This window comes from Drosophila hydei, unplaced genomic scaffold (genome assembly GCF_003285905.1).
Source record: "Drosophila hydei strain 15085-1641.00,03,60 unplaced genomic scaffold, DhydRS2 tig00000211-arrow-pilon, whole genome shotgun sequence".
Classification (NCBI taxonomy): domain Eukaryota; kingdom Metazoa; phylum Arthropoda; class Insecta; order Diptera; family Drosophilidae; genus Drosophila; species Drosophila hydei.
In genome coordinates, this window is record NW_022045685.1 from 1489788 (window position 1) to 1510277 (window position 20490).

Here is a 20490-nt window from a genome sequence, read left to right on the forward strand (position 1 = left end):
TCTGAAATTGAACAGTTGTTGAGCTTTGACGTGGGTGCTCCCCCGCTATGTCCACCTTCACCTAAGACCCAACCCCGATTGGACCTGGGCATGGGCCTGGCCGACTTTGCATTGCATTAAGTTAAAAACCTCCGGTCGCTTTTCCATTTTCCTCAGTTGACGCTGGGCAACAGAACGACGCGCATTGTGTTTTGAGAATTCTACAATTTCGCTTTTTGTTATTTTTTTTCTTCGAGCTACTCGAGTGTGTGTGTACTATATGTGTGAGCGCATTACGCGCCATCCAAAACTTTGTAACTATTCAAAAGCTACTGAAAAACGCTTGGCCGTCCAAAATGGTCGTCGTCTCCGACAGCAGTCGAGCGCGTCTCTCGCGCTATGGCGGCAGCGTTAAGCGTAAAACGGTGCGTTAAGCGCTCTCCATGCTCGCTTTTCTTTCCCCTTGAAATACCCTTGAGGTGGGCTGGGAAGTGCAGCAAGGAGTGGGGAGGGGAGGGAGGGAGCGTATTGACTGTTCGCTGTACACGATTACCAATAACTACAGTTGTCGTTCACTAATTGGATACTACTCAGTTCTAAATTATTGCTAAGAACAATATCATTTGAAAGTTAAATGTTGGCTCTATTAAATATTATGGGTATTATATAGTGAAAAGGCTGAAAATTTATATTATAGGCTATTAATTATAATATTTTAAGAGTTGGCAAGAAGAAAAAGCTTTCAAAATAATTATTCTTAGGTCTCTTCTTATTCGAGTTTCTAAATTCCCTGATAAAGTATTGAATACAAATAAATTTTAGGGTAGTTAAAATAAATTAAAATTTAAGATTTTGTATTTCTAACGAATATTTTTTTGTTATTATAATTGCTAGTTTTTTATACGAACTTCTAAATTTCCTTTAAAATTCCTAATTACAGCGAATTTCTGGAATTCGTAAGAGTAACTTTTTTATATTTGAGTTCTTGGTTAATTTAAGAGTTTGTACGTTGAAATTCCTGTAATTTCTGGCAATGTAATTGGCGCAAATTCCTGGAAATCTTCCAGAGTTTTTAATGGAAATTGCTGGATATTCCAATTCGTAGAGTTTTAAGTTTAAATTCTCAGCCTTTTCTTAATTTGTAACTAGCTCAATATGTTTACTTTAATTTGCAGCAGTTTTCACTGTTTACACGATATAAATATATATATACCAGAATGTATATATCATAATAGCTTGTCAGCAGTTTGCTCTCTGAACTTTGTTTTCTGTGTTCTACAGCACATTTTTCTCTTTACAGTTTTGTATTATGAAAAGCCCCGAAATTAGCATATAAATGAAAGATAAACTTGTTCTTCAACACTTGAAGCGAATTCTTTAGCTGGTTTTAGACTATGTAAACGTGTCTTTAGCTGGAATTGATACGCTTATTCAGTGTAGAGTGGATGCAGTTATTTGTATTAAAAAATATATATTTTATAGATTGTCATATCTTATCTTGCGGAAAAACATGCGTTCAAGAATTAAAATCTAGAAATAGAATATAACAAATATATTTTATAGATAACTTGTTTAATAAACTATACTTCCGTGCAATCTCTTAGGGGATTTAATCATAGTTGATTTAGTGATTGGAAAAAGTCTTTTGATTCATGTTTTTAATCATAGTGCAGTCAATATGTCATTAGAGTCTGATATATATAATTTGTAATATTGTCTCTAGAAATGCTATTGGAATTTGCTGTTATATAAAATATGAGAAATTAATTGAATAATTCAGAGCTGCATTTACAGCAAATATGCGACTTTTGCAATTATTTTCGTCTTGTTTTTTTCTTTCCTTCGAATTTGTGTGATGCATTTTTATGGCTTCCGGCCCGACAGAAAAGACCAGAGACAAATATTGTATGTATTTATAAGTAACGCCGTAGTCCAACTTTTTGGCATAGCTGAGAGCAATTTGTCATGCATGCAGCAGCGGCAGCAGTAGCTAGGTTGATGGAGGGACAAAGAGTGAGTGAGACAGAGAGGGCGAGATCGAGTTAGAGCCGAGATAGCAACTGGTTGGTTATGCCGCTGTTTCCGTTGCCACACTCGCATGCACAGTGGGGCCAATGAGTGAGTTATGCTTGTATGCACGTACCATACTCATGACAGCAACAACAGCAACAGCAACAGCAACAACAACAGCAGCATGCATTAACCCAAAAACGTTAATTGGATTGAAATGAACGCTTTCAATTTCCTAGCATTGTGTCACGTTTGATTTGCATTGCGACAAAAGCCAGTGAAAAACCAAGAGACAAAGTGGCAAAAAGAGAGGGAGAAAAATGCTAAAATTCGTAGCAAAACAAATGCGAACAGTCACCTAGAATTGGAAGCGTTTGAAGGAAACAAAAACATGCCTCAACATTTAACAATTTATTTCGCTATCGATATCGCATTTAATGAGCTTGACAAACTCACAAAATTATGACTGGAAGCACGTCTCATCTTTTATTCAGTTTGCAATGCAGCATCTGTTTACAGATATTATTGGCATTGCTTTAGAACCAGTTAACTTTTAATGTACAGTTAACGCACAGCTCAGAATTGAAAGCGATCGATAGGCAAGCTGCTGATAAGTTGTTGTCGCCTTTAATTTTGATCTGTGATTGCATTGAAACTGAAGACGAACATAATTTGATGCGTTCAGCAAAGAAACAAAATCGATAACACGCGAATCAATCAATCGATTGCCCATTGATCGGTCAATGCGAATTGGTGCACGCACTGCAGTTGGAAATGTGAGCGCGGCAAAAAACAAAGGAGGATTAAACGAGTAAAAGTCGCCAAACATGTGGGAAGTGCACGTGTCAGCTAATTACGACTGGCCAGGAAAAGCTGCCTAGGAAAATCACGCTCGGAAAACGGCGAAAAAAAGAAGCAATCAAGCATGACAGCAGCAACATCAGACATAGATAGTAAATGGATTGACTGCGTGTGTGTGTGTGTGTAGTAAAGTCAACGTTATACAAGCGGACATGCAGCCAGTCACATGGGCTCATAAAAACATCGAGAGAGAGAGAGAGAGAGTCTTTTTGTGTTTGTGTGTCACTTGACCAACTCGGCCAGCACGTGGGTGAGGAGAGTGGAAAACGCAGCAGAGCTAGGTGAAACCCATAGAAAGGGGAGAGAAAGCACATGAACCAAACACGTGAACTCCGATGTGGACTATAATTACGATATGAAAAGCATAGGCATACTTGGCCAAGCTCATCAAGAATATTGATAACATTATAAAAATTAAAAAGATTATGTTAGCCAACAAAAAGCTGCAAAGACTCAAATTTGGCCTATGAGTAATAGAGTTTTTAATTGATAAGTGCTTCTAGTTGTGCAATTAACAGTAATAAATCGATAAGTATCGATTCCTTATATCAATAGATAACAGAAATTTGAAGAAGAGAGTATTAAGCAACTTATCTAAACAGTTATTGAAACTTTTTTTGTAGCCTTATATACGATCTCTTAGCCCTCATTAATTTATGTAAATTTTCTTTGCAGCTAAATGTGCGCGTCACAACAATGGACGCCGAACTGGAGTTTGCCATTCAGTCGACAACGACCGGCAAGCAACTGTTCGATCAGGTGGTCAAGACGATTGGATTGCGTGAGGTTTGGTTCTTTGGTCTGCAGTACACTGACTCAAAGGGTGACTCCACATGGATTAAGCTATACAAAAAGGTAAGCATTACACATATATCTATTTGTAAAGTTAATATATATTGCTAAGTTTTCGTTTCTTCAAGTATTATCACTTGCTTAGATATTAATGAGGTTACGTATTGTATTGTTTAGCCTGAATCGCCGGCCATAAAGACCATTAAGTATTTGAAACGCGTTAAGAAATATGTGGACAAAAAGACCGCTGATAGCAATGGACACAATCAGACGGATGAGAGCGAGGAAGATGATGATGCCGACGATATGGTGGGCGACATCTGAAAGCCAAAGAAACCCCAACAAATATTTATTGCTATTTGTGGCCTCTATTTCCGCATTTGAACTTAGTTATAATCCTTTTGCTAGTTGTGAACTAAAAGCTTAAGCTTAAGACGAGCTCAAGGCTTTAGTTGACATCCCTTAATCTATTGTTGACTGTAGACTGTCTATAGGTCACCCTGCATGCCTACTACGATCCCTGCCCCAGCTGAATACAAACTGAATATATAATTATTATTGATCTCTGATTGATTCTCTATTGAAACATGCTGCACACATTTGAAACGATTGCACAAACAAACGCACAACAGACTGGATCAATGCCGTTCTCCACATGGGTAACCCATAAAGTGCCAAATTATATGCAAACATTATATTTAATAATATTAGGATGAAATTGTCTTTATTTGTTCTTATATTGATTGGATTGTTGTTGTTATTCGCGTGTTTAGGTGATGAATCAGGATGTGAAAAAGGAGAATCCGTTGCAATTCAGATTCCGTGCCAAATTCTATCCGGAGGATGTGGCCGAGGAGCTCATACAGGACATCACACTGCGCCTGTTCTATCTGCAAGTGAAGAATGCCATATTGACCGATGAGATCTACTGCCCGCCGGAGACGTCGGTGCTGCTGGCCTCCTATGCGGTGCAGGCGCGTCACGGTGATCACAATAAAACCACTCACACAGCCGGTTTCCTAGCGAACGATCGCTTGTTGCCACAGCGCGTCATCGATCAGCACAAGATGTCCAAGGACGAATGGGAGCAGTCGATAATGACCTGGTGGCAGGAGCATCGCAGCATGTTGCGCGAGGATGCCATGATGGAGTATCTGAAGATTGCCCAGGATCTGGAAATGTATGGCGTTAACTATTTCGAGATACGCAACAAGAAGGGCACCGACCTATGGTTGGGCGTCGATGCGCTCGGCCTTAACATCTACGAGCAGGACGATCGACTAACGCCCAAAATTGGCTTCCCCTGGTCCGAGATTCGCAACATTTCGTTCTCTGAGAAGAAGTTCATTATCAAGCCAATTGATAAGAAGGCGCCGGACTTTATGTTCTTTGCGCCGCGCGTTCGCATCAACAAGCGCATCCTGGCCCTCTGCATGGGCAACCATGAGCTCTACATGCGTCGTCGCAAGCCCGACACGATCGATGTGCAGCAGATGAAGGCGCAGGCGCGCGAAGAGAAGAATGCCAAACAGCAGGAGCGGTAAGTCGATTCACCTTTTGCAATGTCTGCTCTCTATACTATAATATATACTCTTGTTCGTTCTGCAGTGAGAAGCTGCAGCTGGCTCTGGCAGCACGTGAGCGTGCCGAGAAGAAGCAGCAGGAGTATGAGGATCGACTCAAGCAAATGCAAGAGGAGATGGAGCGCTCGCAGCGCGATCTGCTTGAGGCACAGGAGATGATTCGGCGATTGGAGGAGCAGCTGAAGCAGCTGCAGGCCGCCAAGGACGAGCTTGAGCTGCGCCAAAAGGAGCTGCAATCTATGCTGCAGCGCTTGGAGGAGGCCAAGAACATGGAGGCCGTCGAGAAGGCCAAGCTGGAGGAGGAGATCATGGCCAAGCAACAGGAGGTGCAACGCATTCAGGACGAGGTTAATGCCAAGGACGAGGAGACCAAACGCCTTCAAGACGAGGTGGAAGAGGCACGCCGCAAGCAGGTTAATTCAGTCTCCCACTAAACTCCATCGGCATTATTCATCTCTCTTGTGTTATTTTCAATCGTTTAGGCCGAAGCTGCTGCTGCGCTGTTGGCGGCATCAACCACGCCGCAACACCATCACGTGGCCGAAGATGAGAACGAGAATGAGGAAGAGCTGACGAATGGCGATGCCGGCGGCGATGTGTCACGCGACCTGGACACAGACGAGCATATCAAGGATCCCATCGAGGACAGACGCACGCTGGCCGAGCGCAATGAACGCTTGCACGATCAGCTTAAGGTGCGTGCAAACATCAGAGAAAGAGGGAATACTCTACGCACACTAATGGAGATAACCTCCTTAGATAACTTTCTTAAAATATGCAGATAACGTTTTTGCGTTTTCTTTTTGTTTATGTGGGCGCAACAAACAATATGCTCATTTATCTTATCAGATAATGTAGTTATTATTAAGCAACACTTTTTGGCATAATTGGCAAAGCAAAACGGTTTCGGCTTATGTGGCAAAACCAACAAAAGTACAGTATCTGTTAGAGAACATGTGAACATAAAAGTAAAATATTTAATGTGTCATATAAGATAGATGTTATAGATAAGATTTTAAGGAATGTGGGCGAAGTTCCCAATGTTTACAAAGCTTGTTGTTCGATGTGATATAGTAGATGTTAATGGCAGTGACTTGAGCAGAAATATCTGATAGCTTAATCTATATATCGAATCATATATATTTGTAGAAATTAAGACTTAAGAACATTGTTTTATATAGACTTATTTTCATAGACTTGTCACTTGTTGAGGCTTTAGTAACTATTCATACTGCAATTTCAGTCAACTAAACATTTAGGTGATCGATCTAAATCATAGAAAATCTAGTTATATTCAACTTGTTTTTGTAGACTCGATACTTTATATATTTACTTGTGCTCGCTATCTATCTCCCTCTCTCTCTCTAACTCTGTTTCTCTCTCGCTCTTTTGCAGGCGTTGAAGCAAGACCTGGCGCAGTCACGCGACGAAACGAAAGAGACGGCTAATGATAAGATTCATCGCGAAAATGTGCGTCAGGGACGCGACAAGTACAAGACGTTGCGCGAGATCCGCAAGGGCAACACAAAGCGTCGCGTCGATCAGTTTGAGAACATGTAAAGCGCTCGCCATGCGCCCCCCTCCCCTACATGGAACTATCTATATCCTATATCCCAAGCCAATCTAACCACCATGAAATTCGACGCAGCGCGCCACTTATCACTCCTCAATAGCCAACTATTCAATATTCAATGCAGACCAACTGGCCGAACTTTTGCAGATTTTGTTTAATTATTTTTTTTTATTTGACCTTTTGTATAGAAGAAGAAGAAGTGGAGGACGGGAAATAAAATGTGTGTATTTATGGAGAGTATTAGTTAAAGGAAAATAAATGAAAATGGTTTTGACATTCAAGTGTTGAACACAATCACACAATCAATCAATCAATCAAGCTATCAAGCTGACAAATCCCTTCCTTCCCTTATTCGCTTAGCTTAACAATATTTTCAATTGGTCGCAAACTTTTTTGTTACATACAAAAAAAGAAGAAACGCAAATGCCCCGCCCCCACGCCAACCATTTTCTTTGCGCGCATCAAAATGAGAGAAACAACTACACTAGCTACAACAACAACAACAATAACAAGATGAGAAATCAACAACAACAACAAGAAGAGCTATTTGCATTTTCCCCCGTTATAAATATTATTTTTATTATTATATAATTACTATTTTTTTTAAATTTGTATAATTAAATAAGAACTTGATTAATTGTTTCTTAAATTAACTTGCGAAAGAAAAACAAAAAGAAAAACAATATTTTTAATTAATATTATTACAAAAAAACAACAACAAGAACGAAAAAAAACAAGTGAGAGAGAAAGGATAAAAATATATTACATAAACTATATTTTTCTTCTTTATTTTTGTTTTGAAACAATCTTTAAAAAAAAAAACTATTGTGAAAACCAAACAAAGAGTTTTTAAATTAAACAATAAAAATGTAAAACAAAACAAAAAACGACGAAGTTTTTTTTTTGGGAATTGGGATTGAATACCGAATTTGTTGCATAGATTGCATTTGGAGGATCTGAAATGGGATTGAGCACTGGAAATCTATAAAGCGGTTTGTTCCTCTGAAATTTACAAATCTATGTCATAAAGCCATCGTTGTGGATTGGGCCTACATATAGCCATGCGAAACTACCTGCCAAAAAGCCTATTCTGGAATTTTTGTGTAGTTCCATTGAAAAAATCTACCATACGTAGCTGAAGTTGTTATTACAACTAAGAAAGATACATTATATAAAAGTGATGTAAACAATAAGTAAAAAATATTCGATTGTCAATCAAAGAAACAAACAAGTGCTGTCATTATTTGTAGCATTGATCATGCTCGATATTTTGCTATCGACGTACCGCCCCACCGCGCAGAGTTGACTCTTGCAGAAGTTGTATGCCAAATACCCGTAGATGGCGCTACCAAAGCATAAGCGCGGCGTTTTTGAATGTTTCCAAATGTGAAAGTAAGTAAGAAACAAGTTTCGAAGCCTTCATTATATTACAAATTAAAATATGTTGTTTTTTTTCTAGCGCTTTATTAATGTAAATATCAAATTGATAACAATAGATACATCAGCTATATACGTTCATTATGCATATACGTATCAAATATTATGTTGATTACAAAAAAAAAAAGTATACATATATATGTGTACAGTATATATATATATAATATATTTATATACCAACCAACCGCACGACTTAAGGCTACGAAAAAAAATGCATATATCAACTGTGATTGTTCGCGTTTCGTTTTTAGCTAAATAAAAAATATACATGCATTATATAGTCATAGAGATACATTATGTATGTATGTATGTATGTGCATGTGTATACACATGCATCTGCACTGATATAAAACATATTTTGAAGGCACATAATTACAGGCGCTGACCGCCGAAGCACTTGGTGCCCAGCAGCTTTGTGGCGCTTGGATCGTGGCTGCTGATCGTCCCCGCAGGGGGATTCATCCACGTGTGTGTGTGTGTGTGGCGTGTGTGTGTGTAATGTACAGTTATTGAGTATGTTCATTTTGCAGTGATATTGTTGTTGCTGTTGGTTCCTATCAGTAGGGATTGACTGCGGCGAGTCCCACGCGTCCGCCGGAGCGCGCGAACACGGGCTCCGCATAGCTGTGCCGATAGCCCTTGGGCATGCTGGCCAGCGGCTTGCCAGAGCTGGAGGTGGCGCTGTTGCCGCTGTTCGGCGTTGGCGCCGGCGATGGATAACGCTCGGCATGATGTGCCAAGCGCGACGAACTGGACTTGGCTACCGGCGGCACCGACTCCGCCGGCTGCAGATATTCGCGCGAACGCGCGCGCAGCTGATGGCGCGACTGCGACTGATGACGCTCCCGCTCTCGTTCCCGTTCACGGTCACGTTCTCTCTCCCTCTCCCTGTCCCTCTCCCTCTCCCTCTCTCTTTCCCTCTCTCTCTCCCTCTCCCGCTCCCGCTCCCTCTCCCTCTCACGTTCCTGCCGATAGGCATCGTGTGGCTCTCGCATATCGTCGCCGCGTCGCATGGGATAGTCACGTTCGCGTCGCTCCCGCTCCTGGCCATGACGCATGTTGCTGCTTCCGTGCTGCTGCTGCTCCTGCTCCCAGTGTTCCCGCGAGCGAGCACGCGAACGGCTCATCATTGGCTCCGGCTGCTGCACTGGCAGCTGCTGCTCTGGCTCCTCCTCCTCGTCGCTCCACTGCTCGTAGCTGGGCGGCTCCACAGAGCCGCGACGCCGACGCGACGATGATCGGTAATCGCCCGTGGATGCCACCGCTGCGGCACCGTTGCCGCTGTCGCGCTCGTCCAGGTCGTAGCGACTGCCGCTGGTGCGCTCCATGGCCCGGAACTTGTCCTTGGCATCGTGGAAGCGATCGCGCGGCGACACCTGACTGCTGGCTGCAGTCGGATACTCCCGGACGTAGTCGCGGCCATCGCGACTGCTGGGCTTGCGCGGCTGCTCCTCGCCGTACCGCATGCCCGTCGACTTCATCATCTTCTCCATGCTCTGTATGTAGGGCAGGCTCTCTGCCTCGCGATACGGATTGCGATCCCTGGAATGCTCGCGATCTCTGTCGCGCTCCCTCTCTCTATCGCGCTCTCTGTCTCTGTCATGGCGCTCCCTAAGTCGCTCTGGGTTGTTGCTGCTGTTGTTGTTGTGGCTGCTGCTGCCGCCGCCGACGCTGTTGCTGCTGCGCGTCTGCTCCGCTCCGCGATGCACGGCGGCATACTTATTGTGCCCCGGCACCGGATGCAGCGGCTGCACCGGCGGCAGCTGCTCGAACGGCAGCTCGGCGGGATCCACATAGCGATGGCGACTGCCGCCATAGCGTTGCGCCTCCTCGGCCGCATAGGACTTGAGCTGCTGCTTCTTGGACGCATATTCCATGAACTTTTGCTTATCCGTCAGATTCTCCTTGCGATAGCTGGCGACGGGCAGCGGCTTCTGCTGCGGCTCACTGCACGGATCCGAGTCGTCGAAGTCGTCCAGATCGTCATCGTGCAGCGAACGCTGCTTGAGCCGTCCCTCCCTGTCGTGGCCAGAGAGCTTCTTGTTGAGCAAGCGATTGATCTCGTTGTATTTGTCTGTGTCGCGCAGCTTGGCAGCTGCCTCGTGCTTGGCCGGCTGCGGCTCCAGCTGCATCACCCGATTGAATTTCGCATCATAGTCAGCGGGTCGCATGATGATCGGCTTGATCTCATCCTCGCGCGACCAGGACTTGCTGTTGCTCGCTGCCGCTGCCGCCGCCGGCGTCTTGACGCGTTCGCTCTGCCTGGGCACGTACGGCTTGGCCGGCAGATCCCGCAGATAGCTATCCTCCGGCGGCTGCACCGCGCTCTTCCGCTTCAGCTGCGCATGATGCGAGAGCGCAATTTGTGACGGCTTCAAGGCAATCACCGAATTGTCCGCCTCGTTCGACCAGTGTTCATCGTCTGCGGGCAAAAGGATATTAGATATGTTATATATGGATAGGGATATGGAGAGGGATGTGGCTAGGGAACGTATATATCCATATCCCTAGCCATGTATACAGTGAAGTGTGCCATTGAGTGGACAGCTGCCTTGGGCTCGTCTTCAGTGAGATACAGTGAAATCTCTGCTAATGGCCAGCCTGACAGTGTGGCAGTGTTCACTGTATATACGCAGATCTATAGCCAACATACCACTTGAGCTGTTCAGCTCCTGTCGCTCCGGACTGGGCGCCAGATCCGAGCCAATGCCCGAGGAGCCGCGCGATGAGACCTGTTTGCCATTGGCCGTTGTGGCGGGCACAGCGCTGGCTGTAGCTGCTCCTGTGGCAGGTGCCACCTGACCTTTGGGCGTGCCCGAGCCGCCCACAATGAGAGCATTGCGACAGCGTCGCAGCTCAATCGCCGTTAGATTACCCTTGGAGCGATGCACCGTGTCGTAGTCGCGCGGCGGCAGCAGCAACGGCGGCCCATTGCCGTTCAGCTTGGCGCGCAGCTCGGCGGCCAGCGAGTCGAACAGATCGCTGTTCTGCTGCGGCGTCAGTGGCGGATGGCCATGTGGATGGCCATGCGAATGATGCGCGCCATGATGTGACGAATGGTGCTTGCTGTTGTTGCCGCCGTGTGGCGGCGAGCGGGAGACGGGCGAGCCGGCTAGGCCGTGCTCCTCGCTGCACTCGGACTCCCGTGTACTGTTGCCCGTGTCGCTGCCCAAGGAGCTGCTGAAGCGCTTCGGCGATGTCTCATGGCGGCGCTGCTGCTGCTGTGAGTAGCCGCCGCTCGAGTGCAGCTGCTGCTGCTGCTGTTGTGACTGATGATGCGACGACTTGTGTGCCGAATCGTGGCGCTTGTCGCCGCCGCTGTGGCTGCTGCTGCTGCTGCCTCCATTGTGACCCAGAGGCCCGCCAGCGGGCAGCGGTGGCAAAATGCCCAATCTGCAAGAAACAGAGAACGGGAGAAGTGAGAGCAGCACAAGCATATATCCAAGCATATATCTAAGCATATATCTAATCATCTACTGATCAGATTCAAAGTCTCTAAACAAAGCTACAAGCTAGTAGAAAGCAAGGTTTATTGGCTCGGCTTATGGCTTGAAGCATGGCTCTGCCTAATTGTATTTCAGTTCAGAGTGTTAGCCAACTCCATAAAATATCGAGATCAATTTAATACAGTTTTTATATATACTATATACATATGATTTTATATATGCCAGGCAAAAGTATTCAGAGCCAGAGAAAGGCTAAAACTAAAAGTAAATAGCGTTCGCAGCAGAATATCCAAATGATTCGAAATAGAAGAAGAGACAGACTTAAGAAGCTTATTCTAAGAGTTTCCCTCTATATCTTTCCAGTATTTCTTTCCCTTGTATTTCTTTCCAGTGAATATTTTCAACAAGAATGAGCAAAGTACGTTCAGTCTTATACTCAGTTTAACGTTATGCTTATGCCAAACTCTACTAAATTTCTGTCTTCCAAAAAGACTTTTTGAATATTATAAAACAATTATTATATATTAATGTAATATTATATATATAGTATAAACTGCTTCTTAAGGATATAAATAATGATCCAATAATATGAATTTAAAAATATTAAATATATTTTGCTTATTCAGCTCATTTAATATGATTTGGCCTTAGTCGCACTACTATTTTTATGAACAATAGCAATAGCAACACAGTGAGACTTTTTTTTACTGCAAATGTGATACGAATTTTTTTTTATATAAAAAAATACTGCTTTCAAAAATGTTAACTAAATTTAATTTGTAAACTAGTTTTTAATTTAAATTTTAATGTAAGTTTTAATTTAATTTTTAATTAATTTTTTATTTTATTTTGAATTTGTTTTCTAATTTAAATTTAAATTTTAATTGTCAAGGTCATTGTCAAGGTCTACTACTACTACTACAAGATACCTATTTAAGCTCCTTAAGTTTAGTTAGTCGGTCTGGTGCTATTATATGTTTCGCAGCATCAACACGATTTTCTCAGCTTGCAGATTTGTGAATAGAAAATGGTAGCTAGATATATATAGAACTTTGCACATGTTAAACGCTTTGATCTTTGCTCAGGTTCAACTTCTGCCACCCATCGAGCAGCGTCGAGGCGCACAGAGTTCAGTTGCCTCGCAAACCGTTTCTCATGGCATCTTCACATTTCGGCTATGTGGGGATCTTCTGCAATTTACCGCAAAGCTGAAATTAATTACGGCCCGACAAGCAGGAAGCAAAGTGGCAAGCAGCAAGCAGCAAGCAGCAAGCAGCCCGCAAACAAGAGGCAGCCAAGCAGCCAACTCTGCCCACTTAGACATTTAGACATTTAGACAATCCATTATCCGATGTCGGCCTGTTGCGGCAGATCGTTTCGTTTGCTACTCATGATAATGACACCGAGACGCCACTGCACTTGCAGCTGACTTTCCCACGAACTCCAGAACCACTTGCACATATATATATATATATATATATATATATATATATATATATAAATGTCTTTATGTCTTTAAATATGTTTATGATGCTCCAAATCAAATGCCTGCTTCAATGGAACCGCATACCACACACCGTTTCTATGAGATCTCTGAAGTAGAGCCTAATTCGCACAACATAGCATCAGCAAGACTGGAAGTGCGAGAAGAGTCTCTGATTTCTGGTTTAACATCAAGTAATCTCTATAGGATTCTCACGAGCTTTTGTGAATATAAAAGTAAATCACGATCTTTGGTGATATTATGAGCTTTTGTATATTATACATAAACTTGATGAGCTTTTCTAATTTGAAAAGAAAATTTCGATTTTGATTCTGCATTCACGAGCTTTTGCGGTCTCCTCAGCATGCCTCTAGTTCTATCGAATCGGATAGCACAACACGAGCTTCTCTAACTTAATTAAAAAGTAAGTAAGGAGCTTTTTTGATTCATGTGAATTGGTTAGCGCACTATGAGCTTTTCCATATCAATGAGTAAATCAGGAGCTTTTGTGATTTGAATAGTCATATTCAGCTGGTAACTGACCTGGTCTCGAGCTCCTCAAAGCGCTTCTGATTGTCGGGCCGATTGATTAGGATTTGCAGTTGTAGGTGCAACGCCTCGGCCGTTGTCTCCGAGTCGCAACGATAGGCGTGCACATGCAAGGGGCATTTGGTGGCCGGATTGTAGAGGAGCAGCACACAGGCGACGATGTCATCGGTTTGCACGGAGCTGGTTATGGCACTGTGTGGTATTAAATGCTTCGACGAGCCCTGTTAACGACAAGCAACAACATGGAGGAATGTTTTGTAGAGTGTGTGTGCCTGGGGTGTGGCATATGCTCAGCACTTACCTGCACGATTTTGATGCCCTTGTGCGAGACCTGGAGCGTCACCTTGAGCGGCTCCTGGCCGCGTGATCTGTCCACCAGATACGGCAGCACTGAGTTAATGACGCGGGCGCCCCGCAATCCCTTCGCCTCTTCGGCGCCCAGGAACCACACATAGTAGGAGGCCTTCTGTACGTCCCGACGCAAACGTAGCGCCATCTTCTTCTTCTTCTTCTTCTGCTTCTGCTACGTCTACTACCTCTTCTTCTTCAGTGATCAATTTAGATTAAGCAGTTGACTTCAATTTATGGCTGCCCAGACGCTTACCAAGTACTTCTCAGCATCTGCAATAAGAAAATGTTCAACTTGAGTTTCAGGGATCCAGATAACTGATCTTCTCTCTTAAGTAGCTGAGAGAATGTAAGTCTACGGAAATTCTTAGGCTTACGTAGGGGGACTTATACATAGATGAACGACGGGTTATATTGTAATATATTTCAAGCACACATTTATTCATTTCTGTCAACATATCTTGCCCTTCGAATAGACTTTCTTTATTTTCAATCAGGTGTCACGAAAAATACAAGTTTTTCCCGTGAAACTCTATAGTTGATGTATATTGAAAAATCATTTAAATATTATTGAAATTCTTCATAGTAGTAAAGTAGAAAGCACTCTCGAGACTTGCATAAGCTTGCTTAAACAAATAGCAATAACAGCTGGCAGTCAGCAAATAGTTAACAGACTTCAGTTTTCTAAGCACAAGTGAGAAAATGAGATGACATAAAATGTTAGATAATTGCAGCTAAGAGCCTGATAATAGTGTTAGAATGAGTGCTCTTGGAGTTGAACAGTCAAGTGTGTCTTAATTATGGCATTCGCGATGCTAAGGGGCTGATTATCCAGCAGAAAGCGCGAAGAGCGCGCAATAAACTGAAGACTTAGTGCCAAGTGGATTTATTTCGCCAGTAAACATTAAATCCAATTGGAACTGATTGGGAATGGAACGCAGTCGCCGCATAAGCTAACTGGAATGCTTAATATTTATGCTCATATGCGTTCCTCTAACGGCACATTTTTAGACAACAATTTCCAATTTCCAATTTCGAATTCCCAGCTCCAGAGCTGCTAGCTAGCTGTTGTGTCATAATGGCTATGCTGATGCTGCCTGGCATATGCATAAATGAGAAAAAAAAAAAAAAATAACCAAACTGGTGCTATAGGAAAGTGGGCAACAACAGGCAACGGCATTCACGTTGTACACATGCCTGACTCGTCGCATATATACTCGTATATCTTCTCAATAATATTCATAATCGATGAGCCTGTACAACTTGTTGTGCGACGTTGACGTTGACGTCTTGCGTAGGCCAAAAGAATCTTGTTTTTATTTTATCTGTTTTACTGCTTGTTGTTGCTACTTCTTCTTCTTCTCCTTGCTTTTAACTGAATATATTTTGTACACACACACACACACGCACAAAGACGCCTATAGATATTTATCAATGTTATATGGCAGGCATAATGTGTGTGTGCCTTTAAAATTTACATATGACACAAAAGCAGCCGCAGCCGCAGCCGCAACAACAACACAAAAGCTGCTAAACAAACGAAATTATTAACCTCAAAAAATGTTTTTAAATTTATTTTGCTAGAAGAAAACAACCACGCACACACACACCGCTTAATACTTAACAAAAAAAGCTGACCTAAGAGCGGAAAAAGCATCGACTAATTCCAGAAGCTTTCAGTTTAATAATTTAAAATTTAACTGTTTTTCTAATGAATATCTTTTATTTTTGAATTTTTTCTTAAATTTATTTTTTAGTATTGAGTTTGTTTACATTGTTTGCAGATTAAAATAGCTTCGACGTTTTTATATATAATAAATATAATCTTAAATCATTTTATATTTTATTTTTATTTTTATATATTTACTATATATTATCTAATGTGAACCCAATACTCTGCTCAACTTTTCACTTTGGCTTTGAAAATAACTTTTATATCACTAGAAATTAGGCCAGATTTTGATTAGCTTAAGAGTTTTAAATACATACAGTGCACACTCACTAAATAGGCTGGTTCTTTCATGTCGTATTGCAACTGCAACGTTTCTACTTGTTGTTTTTTGCCTTCATATATTTTAGCTAAAGGCTGAACTTGAGCGTGGCCCTGAGCCTACACGCTGGCAATGCTTAAAAGTTCTACAAGTAGGCGTTCAGCTGGAGTATATATATATATATCTATATATATATATGAATACATTATATACTGCACCTCGCTTATAATCTGTTTTTAGTTTCAACACGAGTTGCACAACTAAGAATCTTTAAGCTCAAGAGAGCTCTCAGATAATAAGCTTATTTATCCGATTTTTTTTAAATATATATAATATTTTTTAATATATATAATTAAAATATAGTTTGTTAAATTAAAATAAATTAAAATTGAGTTGAGCAAAGTTTAGTTATTCAGGCATAAAATTATAGCTCAAGAAATGTTTTTTATTCCCTGAATTTGTGCGCTAATAAAGCGATAATAGTCATGTATAAAAATCTTTTTATACATATATCTTCGCTTAAGATTTCGGAGCTGCTTCGCTGACTTTCGTTTTATTTGGAGGAGTGGATTATGCATCATGTCACTATTTTTAGTATGAATTAACTTTGTTGGCCTTTGATTAAAATGCGTTAATAACGCAAAGCTAATGGACATTCGCATTAGTGTTCAAGTTAACATCGAATCGGAAACAAAAACTCAAAAAAAAAAAAAAAATAAATAAAACAAAGAGAAACACCGTAAGTGCGGGAACAAATTGCTTTTGAAAAATGGCTAACAAATTGGAATCGAGCCACAGGCTGAAAACTTGTATCGAATGTGACTCATTCTTGATATCGATATTGAAATTGTTCAAGTGTCGGGTGTCAGCGTATCATCTGATATAGCATTTGGCCCCTCAACTCCGTTTCAAGTTGTTCACAGAACTCGTCTTAAGCAATATATAAATATATATAGTATATAACTTCTGTGATTTGGTGTGTTTCTGACTGCTCTTTCATATCGCCATTTGGTATTCAAGTGTCATTTGCATGCGATTCACTGAGAACTTGTTCAAAATTTAATTGATGTCATCCGTTTGATATGTATACACTGTAGCGGAACGGGTATATTGCACGTATGTTCTATAATGAGTTTTTCAAAATTCTATTTGCTTCAAGATCTGAGAGTTTTTCTATGATGTAAGCGTCTCTATAGGCTGAGAGCTTAAAATAAATGATAACGCCTTTACGTTCCTCTAAAAACGTTATTTATTTCAAATTTCATCTATATATATCGATAACTTCTTTCACTCTTTAATACATATATCGATAAGTCTTGTCAAAATTCATGTCAATTATCTTATCATATTAGAATGAGTTTTAGATTTGGATCTAGATCTGAAACGTTTTTTATTTTACTTCCATCGATCGATAGCAATAAATCGATCTCAATTAACCTTTTGTTCATATTAGAATGACTTTCACAGCTAGCTGAAGTTTCACAACTTCTCATGTTGACTTCTTAGTGTATCTTCTAGTCGAGCTCACCCCACTACAGCACTTTTACTTCATTCATTTTGATTTCGTCGTCATTTGCGTTTATTTGCCGATAAAAAAAAAACGGAATTCATGCATTCGTGCTTATATTGTTCGTGAGTGGAATACATGAAATTCCAATTGTTTTGCATATACTTCGGCTGCACAATGTCCGTGCCTGAGTGTAGTCAATTTGTTGAATTTCTCCAGATAAACACACAATCTGATCTAATGTTTCTTAATGACATGCGAAACGGGCATTTGCCTCACAAAGTATTACGTAGTTATTTATTATAAGATCATATTATTTATTATGATATAGTATATATCATTATTAGTGTCTGCTCCTGCCTGAGGAGAGTTGTAAGCTATTAGACTACCGAATGCCCAGCTTGAAAATTCTTCAGATTCAAGTGTCATTTAGAAGGTAGAGAAACAGCCAGCAAGTATTTGCCGATAACAAATTAAGTACTCTAAAAAGATATATATGTATGCATTTATCATTGAATGATAAAGAACGAATGCCTTAGCTGTTGCTACAAACTTAACACCTGTTACTTTTCGCTTTGTTCTTTTGGACGCTCTGCTAAAATTAGCTGCACTCGAAGATATTTTGGGCTCCAATAACACATTCGTTACAAGAGTTTCCTTCAACTCTCTGCTAAAATTAGCTGTGCCCAAAAACATTTCCAGCCATGAAACATTCAGTGCACATCTGTATGTAATCCATTCATTCACGTTTCTTTGCTTTCTTCGGCGCAGTCGCGACTGTTTGTTGTTATTGTTATTGCTATAGCGCCCCCTTTCGGCCATTCTTGTGGCATTCTCCTCAGTTCGCTTATTGGATTTTGCTTGGCGCGCACACACAAAGTGTTCTCATTAAAATGGGTTAAGCGCATTTGACGAAGACGCCGCAAATGAAGCAAATTGGTGGCACACACTCACACACACACACACACTCATACACATACACTCTGGCACTTGCACTGTTTTATTTTGTTGTTTTCGGACTCTCATTGCGTTTGTTTGGCTGCCTTTGCCGTTGTTGTTGTTGTTTTGTTACAGGCATTTGCTCCATTTTAGCTGAACTCGATCAATGAACCGTTTAATACACACACACATACAGACACATACAAATACACACGGCGTTTAAATTTCTACAAAACTTATTTGATTAACGGTAATTGCAAGAGCGCGAGAGCACGCTCCCTCGCGCGCGCTCGCTCTCTTACTCTCTCTCTCTCTCTCTCTGGCTCTCTTCAGTTTACACTATTCACACACCTTCGCTTGCTCAGCACAGCGCACAGCAAAAAAAAATATAAAAAGAGCAGCTTCTATGTTGTTGCTGTTGTTGTTGGCAAATGTTAACTCCGTTGTTCGCTTGGCTTTTCAGTTTTATATTTTTGTTCGTTAAGCACGTTTTACGCGTCCCGCAACTGACGACGTCTCAACGCTTTGGCCGTCTGCTATTGACTGACTTCAGCTCGAGCGGCTGGCGCTGCTGCGGCTGCCTACCTGGCTAACTGCTGGACAGGTATGCACACACATACATCAGACACAGGCAGAGCCAGCGTATGTGTGTGTGTTGTTGTTGGTTTTGTTATTGTTGCTGTAAGCTGCCGCAAAGAAAGTCGAGTCACACGTACAGAGTTGCTGCCGCTGTCGCTGCCAAGTCGCTGGCTGGAATGTGTTGAAATTAAAAGTTGTTGGGTTTTTGGGCGCAGCGCCGTCGTTGTTGTTGGCCCTGGCCAGGCCAGTGCATGTTGTTGTTGCTGCCGCCTGTTCGTATATATATATATTTTTTTTTTTGGCTTAGACAGGTGCAGCAGGCGGCTGCGGCTGTGGCTGCGGCGACTGCTGCTGTTATTGATATAGCATTGAGCACTTTGAAAAGCCGTCGTCGTTTCTATGCATTCTACAAGTTTTCCAACCACACACACGCGCTGAGCTGCTGCAAAATTGAAAAACTTGGCATTTAGCTTGGCCGTCAGAGCGAGTGAAATCTGCAAAAAAAAATTATTCTATATGCCTATAATCGTACAGCTGTGTTGTTTTAGTTTTAGTTGTTGTTGCTGCTGCTTTTGGCCACGGAAACGGAAATGCTTAAATTTAGTCGGCAGTTGCCGCCGAAAGGTGTCGATATTTATACAATTCTGTTGCTGGCACACATTTTCCAACTGACTTTCGAAATGCTGGCGTTATGAACCAGTTCAGTTAAGGCCAAATGTCTTAGAAGTTTTCCTCTTAATTTTTTCATAAGGCGACTACCTGCTCTTGTGGCCAAGTACACGTAGATTAATTGCTTAATTGCGTCTTAAGATGCGCCGCAAGCAACCTTAATTGCTTCTATCTTATCGCATCTTGCTTGCTGTTGCTTCTAAGTGGGAAATGTCATAAGGTTTTATTTTCGTATTTTGTCATTTTTTAGTGCTTCTTTTTTGCCCTTTATTTTGTTGTTATTGTTGCTGTTAAACTCAATGATTACGAGCTTATCAAATGATGTGCGCTACACGTTTCCTCAATTAATTTGAGATGTTTTTTCGCTTTTTTTTGGTAAAAACAGTTTAACAGTTGTTTTTTTTTTTTTTTTTTGTAAAATCTGAGTTTATTGTAGAGCAGGCACAGTAAAAGGTTTGCTTTTATTAGATATTTCCCTTGGAAAACTCATTGTAACATAATATGCGCTTGTGCTCTATGGAAGCTCTGTATACTTTAAGTTTTCAGTATATATATATTCAGTATTTTAGATATTTTTGTTCAAGTTTTAGCAAACACAAAATTGAAATGATATCGTTTCAACAATAATTTGTACATGCGTGCTAAGCTCTCCATTGATATGCACAGGTGTCTTAGCTTGCCGACCTGGGCAATTATTGCTGTAAATGCCAGAGCGTAAATTAAAGTTTCGGCCTTGGTCAGCGA

The 20490-nt window shown here is 41.5% G+C and overlaps 2 protein-coding genes across 7 annotated transcripts in view; one reads left to right on the forward strand and one right to left on the reverse strand.

Annotated features, from left to right (window-relative positions):
• The window catches only part of LOC111603104 (moesin/ezrin/radixin homolog 1), a 29781-nt gene extending 22445 nt beyond the window's left edge, over nucleotides 1-7336 (forward strand). For 3 of the 6 annotated variants that reach the window (XM_023320566.2, XM_023320567.2, XM_023320568.2), the window contains exons 3-9: nucleotides 3526-3705; nucleotides 3820-3951; nucleotides 4275-4301; nucleotides 4416-5182; nucleotides 5251-5638; nucleotides 5708-5920; nucleotides 6621-7336. In XM_023320566.2, coding sequence (XP_023176334.1) covers nucleotides 3526-3705; nucleotides 3820-3951; nucleotides 4275-4301; nucleotides 4416-5182; nucleotides 5251-5638; nucleotides 5708-5920; nucleotides 6621-6785 — 1872 coding nt within the window. In that variant the 3' untranslated portion in view covers nucleotides 6786-7336. Of the gene's footprint in view, nucleotides 1-320; nucleotides 405-3525; nucleotides 3706-3819; nucleotides 3952-4274; nucleotides 4302-4415; nucleotides 5183-5250; nucleotides 5639-5707; nucleotides 5921-6620 lie in introns of those variants that run through there. The other 3 variants (XM_023320565.2, XM_023320569.2, XM_023320570.2) reach the window with 3 other exon arrangements.
• Nucleotides 7337-8426: 1090 nt separating this feature from the next.
• Nucleotides 8427-19095, reverse strand: LOC111603194 (myb-like protein Q). Its single transcript, XM_023320682.2, has 5 exons — nucleotides 18850-19095; nucleotides 14015-14334; nucleotides 13708-13934; nucleotides 10889-11628; nucleotides 8427-10657 (listed from the first exon to the last, which is right to left on the reverse strand). Exons 2-5 carry the CDS (start codon nucleotides 14207-14209, stop codon nucleotides 8793-8795), a joined length of 3027 nt encoding a protein of 1008 aa, XP_023176450.2. The 5' UTR covers nucleotides 14210-14334; nucleotides 18850-19095; the 3' UTR covers nucleotides 8427-8792.
• Nucleotides 19096-20490: the final 1395 nt, after the last annotated feature.

What these genes read in the sequence shown, in the direction of transcription:
- LOC111603194 (XM_023320682.2), bottom strand. Translation starts at nt 14,209, where the DNA reads ATGGCGCTACGTTTGCGTCGGGACGTACAGAAGGCCTCCTACTATGTG. An exon ending in TTTGAGGAGCTCGAGACCAG is followed by an intron (nt 11,629 to 13,707) that starts GTCAGTTACCAG and finishes TGTTTCTTGCAG; the next exon opens with ATTGGGCATTTTGCCACCGC. An exon ending in GGAGCTGAACAGCTCAAGTG is followed by an intron (nt 10,658 to 10,888) that starts GTATGTTGGCTA and finishes TTTTGCCCGCAG; the next exon opens with ACGATGAACACTGGTCGAAC.